General features: G+C 44.7%; 1 protein-coding gene across 10 annotated transcripts in view; it reads right to left on the bottom strand.

The window, feature by feature from the left end:
• RIPOR2 (RHO family interacting cell polarization regulator 2) overlaps nucleotides 1-15,777 on the bottom strand; it is a 215,122-nt gene that overhangs the window by 11,435 nt on the left and 187,910 nt on the right. For 5 of the 10 annotated variants that reach the window (XM_067006653.1, XM_067006652.1, XM_059077577.2 and 2 more), the window contains exons 13-18: nucleotides 12,100-12,777; nucleotides 8,727-8,911; nucleotides 6,071-6,239; nucleotides 2,923-3,058; nucleotides 1,497-1,658; nucleotides 392-550 (exon numbers count right to left, since the gene is read on the bottom strand). In XM_067006653.1, the coding sequence (XP_066862754.1) occupies nucleotides 392-550; nucleotides 1,497-1,658; nucleotides 2,923-3,058; nucleotides 6,071-6,239; nucleotides 8,727-8,911; nucleotides 12,100-12,777 (1,489 nt within the window). Of the gene's footprint in view, nucleotides 1-391; nucleotides 551-1,496; nucleotides 1,659-2,922; nucleotides 3,059-6,070; nucleotides 6,240-8,726; nucleotides 8,912-9,007; nucleotides 10,078-12,099; nucleotides 12,778-15,777 lie in introns of those variants that run through there. The other 5 variants (XM_067006657.1, XM_067006656.1, XM_059077580.2 and 2 more) reach the window with 1 other exon arrangement.

Genomic DNA, 15,777 nt, shown 5'->3' with positions numbered 1-15,777 from the left:
CCATTGCCCCATTGTCCAGCGCGGGTGGAGAAATAGAGCACAAACTTGGGAACCAGAGACCAGCCCCTTACTGCCTGGCTCCACTCGGGCTTCCCTGGTGGCGCAGTGGTTGAGAGTCCGCCTGCCGATGCAGGGGACAAGGGTTCGTGCCCCGGTCCGGGAAGATCCCACAGGCCGCGGAGCGGCTGGGCCCCGTGAGCCATGGCCGCTGAGCCTGCGCGTCCGGAGCCTGTGCTCCGCAACGGGAGAGGCCGCAGCGGTGGGAGGCCCGCGTACCGCAAAAAAAAAAAAAAAGAAAAAAAAAATTACCATCACTAAAAACTATGACTAGAAAGACCAGGGATCACTCCAAACTGAGCCCCACACAGTGTGACCAAAGAACGTGTCCCACCTTGCTTGGCCAGCTGGTTCAGATAACTCTCTAGGTCACTCACACCGTGGCTCGTAAAGTAACTGTAATACTGGAAAACAGTGATGACTTCGGAGGAGAGGCTGGAGGTAAGCAGGGGTTCAGCCCGGTCCAGGATTTGGGACACCAGTGTGCGAAACACTATTTGGAAGGGGAAGATACGGAGCAGCTTTTAAGAAACATGGTCAATCATTCAATCATTCACTCATTCGTCTTTCTATTGTGGTACACGACAGGGTGAAGTCTGTAAAGTGAAATCAGTGTACAGCCAGATGATTTTTGCATATCTATACACCTGTACAGCTTGTCATGTGGATCAAGATACAGAACACTGCTAGGACTCCATTAGGTTTTCCTGTGCCCCTTTCCAGTCTATAGTTACCCACCTATCCCCACCATAGGCAACTAATAATCTAACTTCTATCAATATATTAGCTTTATCTGTTCTTGAACTTCATATAAATGGAACTATATAGTATGTACTTTTTGTATCTAGCTCCTTTTGCTCAAAAAATATCTGTGAGATTCACCCAAATTGTTGCTTGTCGCGGTAATTTATTCTTTTCGAAAACTGCTATGTAATACCCCATTATATGACTATATTACAATTTATCCATGTTCTTGTTGATGGGCATTTGACTTGTTTCTAATTTCTGGCTCTTGTGAATAAAGCTGCTATTAAACAATGAGCATAAGCATGTATTGCTCCTGACACATTTAGGAGTGGAATTGCTGGACCCCAGGGTAGGAGTATACATATTTAGTTTTCATAGACACTGCTGAACAGTTCTTCCCAAGTGGTTATACCATTTGACACTCCTGTATTGCTGACATTTTAATGAAAAAAGGATACGTACTTCAATAGCAACACAGACATATAGTCTTTTTCAAAGTCACTGCTGATATTCAGAATGAAAACATGTTCAGTGTCTTTCTTTTCTTCGATTTTACTGAGGAGATGATAGTTTCTCTGGAGGGAAAGCCCTTTCTCAGGGCTGGCTGCGGGGAAAGTGTTGAGGGAACCTCTCCAGCGCTCACTCTCAAAACAAACGACAGAAATGTTTCCCCTGCTTCTGCTGCCCTGTACCTGGGTCTGCAAGTCCGGGATAGTCTCTGTTGACAGTTCTGGCAAAGCTGGCTTCTAGCTGCTTAATCACTCTGTCCGCTGAGCTGTGGTAGACCCCAGCCGGGCTGCAGCACTTGGTCCAGAATGACAGCAAAGACAGCTTTTTGTGAAATTCCGGTATGGCTGGAATAGAAGAGCAACCCCCCATCCCATGACACATGTTTTGAATGAAATAGATGAAGAGATGGACCTGGGGGAGAATGGGGAAGCCATCACCAAGGGCCTTCCTTTTTTTTTTTTTTTTTAAAGACTGTTTTTTAATCAGAACTACAGGATTCCTCCGTGGTTGGCAGGTGTCCCGAGGGCAAAGAAGTCGAGATGAGGATCTCATCCAGCCTGGGCAGCAAAGAAAATGCAGCAAAAGCAAAGCTGTTTGCTTTAGGTGATAGAAAACAGCAGGTCTACCCTTGGGAGAAGGTCCAATCATCTCATCTCCTATAACGTAACAGCAAAAAACGTACAGGATCAGAGACTCAAACCTCAGGAGACTTTTCTGCAGGGGGTGCAACAGAGCGGAGGATGACTGGAGGAGTTTTTTCACCCTGCCCAGGCAGCTCTCTGACTGAAATGACTGAAGAGCCATATGCCACGGTCAGCATTTCACTCATGTGGCTGTGATCATGCAGAGGGGCCTGGGGGAGGAACGGACAGGAGTCTGAATGTCCTGCCCCTTTTCACATCTCTCAGAGACCTGCCAAGGTCACCTGCTCCTGGGAGGACCAGAAGCAGGAGGCAGAAATGTATAGAAAGAACCTACAGGGTGTTTTAAGCTTAATCGGAGATAATCCAGAAGATCCTAGTTTTCCACTATTTCCACAGACTATCTGATGTGAAAAACGATACAGATTCTTGCCTTTAGGAAACAGCCCTGTAGCCAGACCACAAAGATTCAGAGGCATCTTTCTTGGGTCAAGTTCTCTACCTAAAGCTCTCTGAACCAGGGACGCTCCTGAAGGCCTTTGACTTCTCATTTTTCTACCTTTCCCAGTAGGGTTTGAGGGCACCTTGCCTTGACAGTCAACCACTATGGGAGCTGTCTCAGCCAGCTCTGTGATGCAAGCACAATCCTGATTACCTGTCCCAAATGGAACCACACCAGGAGAACAAGTCTGTGAAACTGCCTGACAGGTGGATGCTGGTTCTGTGTATACGCTAGAGTCTGCCTTGTGGAGGTGGAGGCCCCTCTATCAAAAGCTAGGCGTCTGCTGCTTTGACTCCAAAGGCTGAAGCATGGTGTTAATTATCACCACACTAGCGTGGAGACCTTCCTCTACAGCCCAAGAGTGCTTCTCTGCCATCCTAACAAAGCCATGAATAGATGCAGGCAGGGGAGGGGGCTCATGGGCTCATCATTTACAAGAATGGCGGCGTAATTGCAGGCGCTCACCTTCGATGACAGAACTGATGTTTCCTATGTTCTCATCGCTGACGGCCGAGAGCTTCTCCATCACTTGGATTTGCCTAGAAAGCTTCTCTAAGAGGTTTCTGGCCACAAATGGGGTTTTGCTTGAGAAAACAATTTGCTGATAAAACAAACAAAACCACTGTGTCAATTACGTTGTTGTCAACAGAGCTTTGCCCACTCAACCCTGTCCTTCGGAATGCAGTGGGGATGTTAAACGCACACACGTTTCTCTTCCAGTTTGAAAATGTTCCTCATTCCAGGCCGGTTACAACATCTGCTGAAATCAGACATGTTTTTTGTTGCTTTCAACTTTTTTCATGCCTGTGTAAATTCCTGAATTTTCTCAGTAGTAGGGTTGCAAGGTTATTATAAAGTTACCTTTCTTGTATGTATGTCAATCTAAAAATCCTCTCTGAAACTTGAAGGGCATGTTTAGGTTGCCCTCCAGTATGGAAAGAGAAAAAAGACTTTTTTTTTTTACAAGCGTAGTAATTTTTCACAGCCTGATTTATATCCTTGTCATCAAGCTGAAAATTAAGAGCGTGTTGTAGAATAATCCTAATTACAATCAAAGCTCTCTCACTATAGTTAACAAGTGCTTACTATGTACCAGGCACTGGTCTGAGCCTTATACATGTATTAGTTTGTGCTATTTTGCACAACAATCCAATGAGGTGGGAACTTTTGATTTTCCATTTTACTGATGAGGAAATTGAGGCACAGAGAGGTGAAGTAACGTGCTCAAGGGCACATAAATAGCAAGTGATTTCACTTGTGTGCAGATCACAAGAATAAGGAAGGGCTTGGGAGGGGAAAGGACAGAAGTCAGTTGCTGCCTGAAGGTTCTAGTCCTTTCTGTGTCTCTCAGAAACCCGTCCCCTTCACTTGGTAGGCATGGCTGCAGGATGCAGACCTGTACCACCATCCTGTATGGTCTAAAGCATTTGGACTCTAAGGCAAAGAGGATATTTTAAATTCAAAAGTCAAGTGTAGCAATTATGTACTAATGCCTTTCCTGTAAATAAATACGGTAGAAAATAACTGCTTTATTTTAAACATAATTATAGCTATTATGATTCTTATGGGCTGCTCATTTTTATCTCTTTGCAATTATATACCAAATGAATAAGTAAACTCACTGATTCAGGAATGGGTGTGAATTAGAAATCAAGCTTCTAACCCTTACTCTTTTATTCTATATCTTTATGTCTACCTCTTTTGTTTTTCTTTCTTTATTTATTTTTATTGGGGTATAGTTGTTTTACAATGTTGTGTTTGTTTCTACTGTACAGTGGAGTTCCCTGTGCTATACAGCAGGTTCTCATTAGTTACCTATTTTACACATATTAGTGTATATATGTCAATCCCAATCTCCTACTTCATCCCACCACCCCTCCTTTCCCCACTTGGTGTCCATACGTTTGTTCTCTACATCTATGTCTCTATTTCTGCCTTGCGAACCGGTTCATCTGTACCATTTTTCTGGATTCCACATGTAAGCGTTAATATACGATATTTCTTTTTCTCTTTCTGACTTACTTCACTCTGTATGACCATCTCTAGGTCCATCCACCTCTCTACAAATTCTTTTCCTTTTTTAAAATTTTAAAGATCTAATTGGCTTTACTAAACAATTCATGGATTGGGGAGTATCTCATGCACCACGTAGAGAGGAACTCCCCTCTTGTTTTTCTAGTGTTGATTTTCTCCACAGAGGAGTTGAAGTGTTATAACCAAGGCATTATTATCGAGAGAAACACTGCACTGACAACTGTATGCCAATTATTCTTTGAGAGAAAACATCCATCGCTTCATGGAAGAGAATTCTCCCATGCCACACAAAGTAATGACTTTACGTCTAAAAGGTGAACGGGGAGTTTGCTCAGCACAGTCTCGGGCTCACCAAGGACAAAGAGCTGTGAAAACCATCTCATTCCAGCGCTTGGTGAATAGAGGATAGCTATAAGTCAACGACAATCCTTGTCCATTTTGGTCAGAAAAAAAAAAAAAAAAAATTGCACCTTCTGCCAGATTGGTTGTCGGCGTCTGGCTTGCAAATTCAACGCTCAACAGAAGAGATCTGCTGGGGTGTTGGCCAACCTAGTGCAAGAGTCATAACTGCCAACCAGTTTCCCAGAGCACGTGAGGTGTCTGAGGCTGCTTTGAGGGTTTACATTCGTGGAGGAGAAGCAGATTCTTCTACATCTCATCACAAGTGTGTTACTAAAAAAGCAACATTAACGGACTCCCCGCCTCCCTGGGGTCCTTCCTCCTCACCCTGCCTCTAGTCTTCCAGTTGGCCATGTGCTCTTAAAAGCACGATTCCTCCTTTTCTTGCCTGGCCCATCCCCCTGAAACCATTATACACTGGCTTTCACATTCTTTTCCTGTTCCCCACACATCCAAGCAAGCGGGAGAAGAACAAGATTGGGAGAAGACAAGCCACCAGGTGAGGAGGAAGCATTCGAGTACCAATAGCTGCTTGGGGGAAAATGCTTTGTTCAAGACAGCTGAAACTCTCCCTGCAACAAAAGAATGTCAAAATAGTTGCTCTGCTGTGGCAAAATCTTAAGTGATAAACAGCCTGAAATGAGAAGAAAAGTGAGCCCCAGGGTGTCGCAGAATGAAAGCGAACTGGTGAGGAGGATAATACCTGTAAAATGTTCTTTCTTGTTGCTAACAAGTACTTATTCAAGATCTGGGAAACTGTGGTTATGTTCTGGAGCATTTTGCCTTTAGCTGTCCAGATGGTAGAAAACTAGCTCATGTGATGGGTTCATATTAACATATGTTCAATAATACTGGCTTTCAAAGTCCACTTGTAGATGGCAGAATGCAAATTCCTTATCTAAAAAGAAATCACATTACTCTCACCTCTTATCAAATGATTTGAAAGCAAGAGCACATTATATGTCACCTACTACCTGTTAAAGTCTGGAGATCTAGGTTTTAAGATAGAAAACCCAGGGTTGAGAGAGCGAGTTTCTGAGTTGGGTCAAATCAAAGCGGGATGGTTCTCTTATTCCTGAATTCTCATTTTCCTGGGAAAACTCAAAAAAGGAAGCACACATTCATTCTTGCTGCATCAACAACCTGGGCTCTAAAAACCCAGTGCCGTCACCAGTCCTACCTGGACGAGTTGGGTGCAGTACTGGAGGTGCCTGATGATGCTGAGGTCCAGGCTTTCATTTCCCGTGGTCAGTGGGAGAGGGCTTCCTGCCACACTAGCCCCAACTCCCGTGTCCTCAGTCAGGGCTTCGCTGAGGTGCCCCCTGGCTTCCGGGTGTACCGATCTGTAACTGTTGAAGCAGGAAGGTGTGCGAAATGTTAGCTGGTTCTTTCTGCATGGAAATCACAGATCAACTCAATCACAGCACCCACTGAAAAGAGTCTTGAGCTTGCCTATCTTGAAAAATAGAGATACCTTTCAAAAACTATTTTATAACTAAGCCTGGTCACCAATTTGCCTAATATTAAAAAGATCCTGCAAACAGACTCTTTCCAGAGTTCTCTGTTTGCTTCTCAAGCACAACGAACCATCTGTAAAGTTGGCTCACCAAGAAGTCTTTCGCAATGTGCCCTCATTTTGTGGCACTTTCCTGCTCTGTTGACTGAGTGGTTTGCCAAATTTTCTGGGATTAAACTGTCCTGTGAACCTGTGGTTTCCCAAGAGCAATACCATTAAGAAATAATCAGTCAAGGCTTTTTCCTGGCCTTAAATCAATCGTGACTTGAAGAAAAGGAGAAAGGAAAGCTGTTAGGAAGAAACATGATGTTCTACTCCAGACAAAAGCTAAAAGGGGCATTTGTATCGCTTAGTTCTGCCTCGCAGGCTTTGTGTAAAGCCCACCGTTGAACCATCTAAAGTTGTATCGTGATGGCACTTACATGTAAAAATAAATCTGTTGCACCTGTTATTTAATTTTATTCTTAATATGAATCTGTGCAGGACGGCGAGGGGGAGGGAAGGGTCTCATTTCGCACATGGAAGGAATGACCAGCAGAGGTGTTAACCAGAGCATCCTAGTTCACACAGCCAGGTGGTTTTTGGCTTCTAGTTTCATGTTCCCCAGTCTCCACAATTTAAAAAGATCATGGGCTTCCCTGGTGGCACAGCGGTTGAGAGCCCGCCTGCCGATGCAGGGGACGCGGGTTCGTGCCCCGGTCCGGGAGGATCCCACGTGCCGCGGAGCGGCTGGGCCCGTGAGCCATGGCCGCTGAGCCTGCGCATCCGGAGCCTGTGCTCCGCAACGGGAGAGGCCAGAGCAGTGAGAGGCCCGCGTACCGCAAAAAAATAAAAAAAAAAAATAAAAATAAAAATAAAAAGATCATGCACCAGAGTTTAGAGGCGTTGAATGCCTTACTCTGATTCACATTTACCTCCAAGGAGAAAACATTCAGCTTGTGTCCTGGTAGTCAGCACATATTTAAAACACACATATAATTTCCACAATTTTCCATTATACCCCTGGTGACATAGGGCAAGACTGATCAAATTAGACATATTTAATAGCAATGTTCTGTAAAATTTACAAAGGCTATGATGTTTTTAAAATGCTTCTTATAGCAAGAAGAAAAAAAGTTTAATCGGACCTTGATCAATCATCTAATAGCTTAAGCTAACAAGTACACAGGAAGATGTTTGGTTTAAGAAGCATTTCGCAAATTCAATCAAGTTAGAAAACTCTCACTGTAGAATGTAGAAGGATAATTTAAACATGACATGCATTTCATGAATTTTCTTTGCTATGCCCCCACTTTGCTCAAAGGATAAATTCTATTTCTCACTTTTTCTTTTCCTGGTTTCACTTTGGCAGAAGAAACCCTCCAGGAACAACAAAACTCCAAAATGTTAACACCACCCACAGAGAGGTTTGCGACGGTTGAACAGCCATAGCTTGTTGTAACTTGAAAATCAGTGTATATAACATGTCAAAAGAAAAGATGGATGGAAACCCACCCTTTCCTTTGGGAAAGTGTTTGTGTATTTTTTTTTTTTCGCAGTAATTGATGGAGCCGAGTATGTTCACTGAGCTTACAGAATGGACCCCAGGTTCTAGCTCTGAACACGCGGTTTGGTACAAGAAAGCCCAATGGAGAAGGTGACAACATTTCACCTTTATCCTCCCTTCCCATTGCCCTGTCCCACCCCTAGAGAAGGCCACATTCCAGCTGGAGCCCTGCAGACCCAGTGGGAGTTATCAGTTATCAGTCATCTCTTCTTACGCTCTAAGGAAAACATGGACCACGGGGCTTAAACCTGGCTTTGATATAGGCACTGATGAGCTTAATCTACTGCAAAGACCCAATGGCCAAAAGGAACGGAGAGATAAGGGGTGGGAAAAGCAAAGTCTAACAAAATGAAGAAATGAGAAATACGATGCAAATCAAGGAGAACCAGGTCCAAACTGATCATCCAGTAAGAGTTCTCCAGAAACATGGTAAACCTACTTAATTTGGAATTAATTACATTGGGGACAAGTTGTAGACACTGAAACCTACAAGATGTATGTGCATACACATAAATACACACACACACTCATACAAAAATCTCCCCTTCATTTATAAGGAAGAGAGTCAATTTAATTTTCCTTAAACAACACCAAAACAGGTGAATGATATTTAAAAGTTGTACTTAACAATGCAAAGGAACGGTAAGCCAATTCATGTATAGGGGTTTTTTTATCTTCCTGGAGATGTGTATCAGGTCCCGTCTGGTAGCTACAAAGAACTGCTGTACTAGCTATGACAGTAGAAATAGAAGCAGATGCTAACTTCAGACTTACCTATTTTTCTCAGTCTCAGTGTCTGAAAATACTGAGTCAGCACCTCCTCCAACATTACAAACCTCATCACCATCATCTTCCTCCTCGTCAAAATCAGAGGTGTTCAGGAAATCAAAGCTTTCTAGAGCACTTTCAACTGTAAGACTTAAACTGGAAGACCTGCTTCGGCTTACTGCTGGCTTGCACTGCAAAGGTAGAAGGTACCAAGGAGAATATCAACATATTCAGAAGGAGAAACACAACAAAGACACTCAGTGGGAGATGTGACACTTTCTTTTTTTCAAACTTTAATTTATTTTTGTTGGCATTAAAAAACTCATTTCAAATCTTCTTAATAAAAGAAAGTACAACCGTGGATAAAATGACACAACATCTGGGATTTGTTCCAAAACAATCCAGAGGGAAGGAAGCAGGTAGAAGAATAGACACAAGACTGGCTATGAATTGAGCACGGTGGAGGCTGGGGGATGGGCACATCAGGATCCAGGATCTGATTCTTTCTACTTCTGTTTGAAATTTTTATAATAAACAGTTTAAAAAATATGACAATCAGAAGGCTTTGGGAAGTAGAACTGCTATACCCTCTCCGCCTAGTGCTCAACCCCAAATAAAATTCAACTGGCAGACAAATCTAAAGAGTCACAGTCAATGCCAACTACTAACGAATCTCTAATTCCAAGTGGCAACATGTCTAGTGTCCTGAGACAGGGGTGAGCTATCTGAGGCACCTGTTCTAAAGGATTCACAAAACAAATCCCAGAAACAGAAAACGACTCGAATTCACCTAAGCCACGCTCCCTAGGTAAGTACACTTAAATATTAATTTTACATTCACGGCATGTAATTTTTCGTCGAGCATCGAGGAGAAAATAAATGGCATGGGCATGAGAAGGAGTCGCCGCGCTTCCTCTCTTTGAAGGAACAAGTTCCATTTCTTCCCTGACTGGGCCCTGGAATTATGTGAGCAAACCCATTCTATGGTCTGGAGAATTCTACATTGCTGGATATTAAGCAGAAACATTACAAACAGGGTAATGCCAGTTGCTATGGGCACAGAGATGGAGAGAAGTTCTTCCAAAGAGTCGAGAGGATGCTGGGGGTTACTGAATGGGACAAATTCTGCAAGCAAGAGGAACTAAATGTTCTCCATCCAGTTAGGTGGCACTCCCTGCTGACTTCATTACACAAGGTCGGAAGGGCCTTGCAGGGGTCTGAGTCTCTGACACTCAAGACAGAGCATATAGGAAACCGTCTTTCAGTCTTTTAAAGCAGAGTTGTTTCATTCGCCCTCAGTGATCTCCGTCCAAGAGGCAGCATCTTTTACTTTCAGATCCTCAAGGTGTTTAGCATCCTAGGAATGTGAAGGAGGGAAAAAAGAGAAAGCTTTGTCCAGAGGATGCTTTAATCCTGGCTGGAGACAAAGCCACTTGCCCCAGACCTCAACTCTAATGCCGTTTTTCCATCTCAGAGAGAGAGGAGGAGCCAGTCCCGACTCGACCCACTTCTAGGGTCTTCTTCCCTAAGCTAGATTGCAGAACCTGATCTTGTACAGTATGGATGTGTTTAAATATTGATCAAAATAAAGAAAGGGGCAGTTAAGGATTTTAGTAGCGGGATAGTTTTGGAACAACAGCAGATTGAAATAATACTCTGGAAAGAAACCTATAGCCACCAGGTTTTTGTAAGACTAATAGATGGCTCGCTTAGTGCTTCCTGGTGGATTGAGCTACTGATCAGCACCCTAGATGCCCGGAAATGGGGGCATCTAGACATTTGAGGCATTTACTTTAGGTGGATCAACTGTGTCTTAGCTCTTTACATTTAACAACTTTTTGCCCAGGAAGCAAAAGCTGGTCAACTGTGCTGACATGAGCTTGTTGAGGGGATAAAAGATGTTTTCACTGCAGCACTGGACAAACAGCCTCCATGCATGAGCCCTGAGAGGATGCTTTTGAGTTACGCTTTACAGGAAGCAGATTCAGAATGCCCATCCCTACTGCTCAGAGGCTATACCTACAGCTGAATCAATCTGTCATGAGCATTAGAGGATGCGGGGAGTCAGAGCATGAATTATTATCTGCCCTGGCCAGACATCCCCTCCAGACCTAGGTCAGCGTGACTGAGACTGTGAGAAAAGCCTTGGGAAGGTTGTTCCAGATGCCACATTTGGAATATGCGGAAGGCCACATTTTAAAACCGTCACGCCAAGGGATGCAACAGCCTGCTGTGGGTTGACTTGCCCCTGACACCGTATTTTCAAGCTTATTTTATAGAACAGGTTCCCAAAGAACTGCTCTTTCAGGAGAAAAGATCCGAGCTCTCTTCTCTATGGCACTATAAATCAGAGTGGCAACTCAAAGAATACAAGAAGTGGTAGTGGGATTCGGGACAAAAATTCCAGGTCTGTCTTCTTTTTTTTTTTTTTTTTTTTTTTTTGTGGTACGCGGGCCTCTCACTGTTGTGGCCTCTCCCGTTGCGGAGCACAGGCTCCGGACGCACAGGCTCAGCGGCCACGGCTCACGGGCCCAGCCGCTCCGCGGCACGTGGGATCTTCCCGGACCAGGGCACGAACCCGCGTCCCCTGCATCGGCAGGCGGACTCTCAACCACTGCGCCACCAGGGAAGCCCCAGGTCTGTCTTCTTGTGTCTTGCTTTTAAAAATTTCATCTGCATGCCAAGTGGAGACAGATACATCCTGGGGTAGCATTAACGACCTCACCGCTAGGACCTCCTGCCTAAGAGGAACTCACCCCCTCACTCCTATCTTCCCATGTCTATCCTGAGCGGTCTGATTAGGAGCAGGAGAGAGGAAGATAACTCTGGTGGAGTCAGGGTTCTCTGGCTTCTAGATTATTCGTGGGTGATTATCTGGGGTTCCGACTCACCGATGTGGGCCAATTGCAGAGAAGGGAATCCTCCAGGAGGTGGTGCCCTGGGTGGGGGAGAGATGCCCGTGGCTCTCACATCTGTACTGTCTAACTCTGTCTTCACCCATGGGAGGGCTTTCCTGCTTCCCTGATACTCAGAGAGGTACCCTCTCCAGTAACATCTCAATGAGATTATGATGCTCAAAACGCCACCATTTCACATTTGGGATCTGAATGATGAACTTAGGGACTGAGGGAATTTAGACGTTCTCTAGAGCTGTTAATTTAACTCCTAATCATTTTCCTTAAATTGATCAGTTGTCAGGAAAATAAAAATTAATATACACTACTAGTATTAAAAATCAGTGCTATTTACGTGATGATTATCTACTGATCCTGTGATGGGGCAGGATAAAAAAAAAAAAAAGATAGGCTATTTTAAATAGAATGTTGGCTGAAGATACCTGTCTCCAGACCTAATCCAATTTCCCTAAAAATGTACTTACTTTTAGAATATCATCCAAGTGCATGACTTCTTGGTTCAGATCCTGAAACTCTTTATATTGCTCTTTATGTGGTTCTAATGCAAGGAAAAGCCCATTAAAGGCATCCTCTAAGCTTCCATCTAGGAACGATCTACAGCCTTCAGACTCTCCACTGACAGAGCCCTCAAAGAGCAGCCTCTCGGTGGTCGCTGGCACCTCTGACGAGGTGAGCCTCTTGACCAGCTGCTTCGTGATGTTTCCTTCAAAAGTGTCCAGTTCCACGGGCTTGAGTTCAGAGGCCTCGTCAGACTCCTGCAGAAGGGCCTCTGCGACACCCTTCTCCAAGAACAGGCGCTCCGTCCGGGCACCCGCGGATGCTCTGCAGGCCTCAGGTTTCCCGGGCCCCTCGGTCTCTTCCTCCCGGTGGGGCCTGGGCTCTGAGCCTTCTCCCAAGGAGCTCTTGGAAGAGGCCGAGCTGGAGTCATCCAGGCCCTCGTTCTGGGAGGAGGGGCTGCCGAGGTTCAGCTCCGCGGGGGTGATGGTGATTTCTGGATTTGCCAAGCACGCGCTGGGGAGAGAGCCGGCTGGGCTGTGGGAGAGGGCGCAGCCCCCATTGGGCAGGTCACTGAAGCTGAGGGACAGTGGCATTTTCTCCCCAGCTGCCTTCCCGTTTTCAAAGATGTCATCAGGTAGATTCGACTGCGGACATAAGGCAAATCATTATGATTTTAAATACAAGCGATGCGTTTGGCATGGTCCGTTTCCAGACAAAATGTAAGACAATTAAAACTTAAAAAACAGACCTTTCATGATATTAACATTGCATTGTTGATTTTGTGTGTGTGCGCGGGCAGCGCAGGAGCGTGACAAAAGAAAACAAGCCTTTAAAAACTCTATTACCATTGTAGAATCTAGGTGAAAGTTCATTGCACTATTCTCAGGTTTGACATTTTTCAAAAGAAGAGGTTGGAGGCAGGGGAGCGGTGCTTGTTTCCCAAATCCCAGGATCTCACAATATTTGGCAGCCATAGTTAAGAACAGCACCACTGTTATTTTTGTTTTGTTTTGATTTTTTTGGGTTGTTTTTGTTTTTTGGCATCGATCTTAAAAGACTTTACAACATTCTTGCTATTTCACTCAAAAGATGTGATACTTTGTTCTGCTTCAGTTCTCATACATTATTTTTTTGAAAATCTCTACCCACAAATCCCAAGCCCTGGAAAAAGTTTTATTCATTCAGTAACCATGCCACAAACAATTCAAGACCAGAAATACGTTCGCAGAGCTTCTATAAAAAGAGGAGAAAAAGACTGATAAACTGAACAACTATCTTCCAGGGCTGCAAACCCCAGAGCTCCCAGGGTGTCTAGAAATCCCAAGTGCTCTGTCAGGCAGCCCCAGGCTCTGTGATCCCTGAAGCAGAACTCAGAAGACAGAGGCCAGAAATATCCAGGTAACCAAGATAATTTGTTTATGCAGGCGTTAAGGCAATTTCCAAGTCACCCTTCCTGACACTGTGGTCTTGGCGAAGTGCTAAATGTTGTCCTGTGGGAAACGCTTTTTAGTTATTTGAGATCAACTCCTTCAAAATGAATACTCTCTCTTGGATTCCAGAATTGATTGTTTAAGGAAAGGTAAGTACCTATTTTAATTATACATAAAACAATGAGGGAACTCCCTGGCAGTCCAGTGGTTAGGACTCTGCACTTCCACTGCAGGGGGCGTGGGCTCCACGATCCCTGATGGGAGAACTGAGATCCCACATGCCGCGTGGTGCAGCCAAAAAAAATAATAATAATAATAATAAATAAATAAAACAACGAATGATCACGATAGTACTGGGAATTAGCCCAGGAAATAAAAATGTTACAGCAAGTGAAATGGGGAGCAGACAGAAAGAGGCTCGCCATCCTCCTCCAGCAGCGTCCATGGCCCCTTCACTGCTGGATGTGGGCCACCAGCTCCCAATACATGCAGTTTCAACTCAAACTCTCCATTCCCGTCTGGTTGGAAGGTTTTTGACTTTAACCACAGGATGAGTAAAAGGATGTGTCACTGGGGCACTCAAGTAACCTCTGCAGGCTCAGTTTCTTTGCCTCGAAAAGTGAGAATGTTTTCCTGGATTAGTGATTATTGAACTGTACTCCGGAGTCCCGGGGGGGCGGGGGAGAGTGGGGGGTAGGGAGTTCCAGGGACCGTCCTTGGGTGGGGATGGGGAGGGGGTGGGTCCCCGTGCGACTCACTACTCCCAGCCTCCTTTACTTCAGTTTCCTTCCTCCTGTATCTGTACCCCTCTTTTCCCCCCAAACATGCTTTATGCCTCCAGGACAGACAAAAAAGGAAGCTTCTGGGGAGGGATGGGGGAAGGCTGAGTCCTGCTTCCTCCGTGGGGTCCCCTGGGGATCTCACAGAAGCCCTGGGTCCTCTGAGCGCTCCTGCCCAGCCTCAGCTCATCTTCAGAACACACATTCCAAGCAGCTCTGAGGCAGGCGGGAGGCGCTGGCTAAGTAAGGAGGGGGCCTGGTGGTCACGATTCTTATTTAAATTCCAAACTCCTCTTCAGCCATTTCTCTCAAGTCTCACATTCCCAAACCCAATTTGCATGTACTTAAGTGGCAAATATCCAGTTAGACTGAGATGCCCTGCTGAAGGGGACGTACAGCCTGCCAAGAGGGCAAGCCTATAAACGGGCACACGGGGAAGGCGTGCTGTAACTGAGGGACGATGTATGGATGCTGCAGGGTGGTAGGAGCCCCGGCGGGGGCGGGGAGGGGGGTGCCCAGGAGAGAGAAGGTCTGGAACTCAGCCCTGGAAAGTGCAGAGAAGAAAGGCAGAGGAGGAGGAAGTGAGTCCTAGAAGGAACAACGGTCTGTGGGAGCTCTCGAGAGGGAGAGTGCATTTGGAGGACAGTGAGGGGGGTTCGGGGTCGGCGGGGGGCAGTCAGGCAGAGAATAAAGCCTGGAGAGACGAGAGGTGGGCCTGGAAAACTGGGCCAGAATGGAACAGCTGCTCTGAGGAGTTTGCGTTTATGCAAAAGGCTATAGGAAGCCATCACATTCTTTTCTAATCTTGCTCTTGTTTACGTGATGCAATTAAAACCTCTACTAACCATCTCTACACCCTCCAACTTGCAGCGTATGAGCATGAATATACACATGACATTGACAGTTACTGTATCAGCTCTACTCCTCTCTGGCTCGTGCATATCTTTCCCATGTAGTCTTCCCATTTTCCGTGGAAACTCCACTAGAGTTTAGCCTGGTCCATTTCACCTGTGCTTTTTAATCCAATGAATAAGATGCAATTATTATTATTTGGGGGGATGGTTTATTTATTTGGAAGAAAAATTAAAAATGCATTTCAAATAGTCATTTAGAAAGAAAAATAAATCTATTTTAAATTTTTATTTAAAGTATATTTAAAAAGATATCTTACTAATGCAACATTCTTTTACCTCATTTGAGCATGCAGAGTGGGTACTTGAAAGTGATTTAAAAAAATCTATTTCAAACTCCTCTATAATCAGTCTCTCTACTAATTTAGGCTGCCAGTTAGTGTAGGAGCTGCACTCTTTTTTTTTAACATCTTTATTGGAGTATAACAATTATTATTATTATTAACCAGAAGACTTTTAACCCTTTCCTCTCTGGACATTCAAAGATTACTTTTATATGTCTGTAAACGGCAGAACATTCCAGG

The sequence above is a fragment of the Kogia breviceps genome, chromosome 10, assembly GCF_026419965.1.
Source record: "Kogia breviceps isolate mKogBre1 chromosome 10, mKogBre1 haplotype 1, whole genome shotgun sequence".
NCBI lineage: Eukaryota > Metazoa > Chordata > Mammalia > Artiodactyla > Physeteridae > Kogia > Kogia breviceps.
This window is presented reverse-complemented; position numbering and strand designations above follow the sequence as displayed.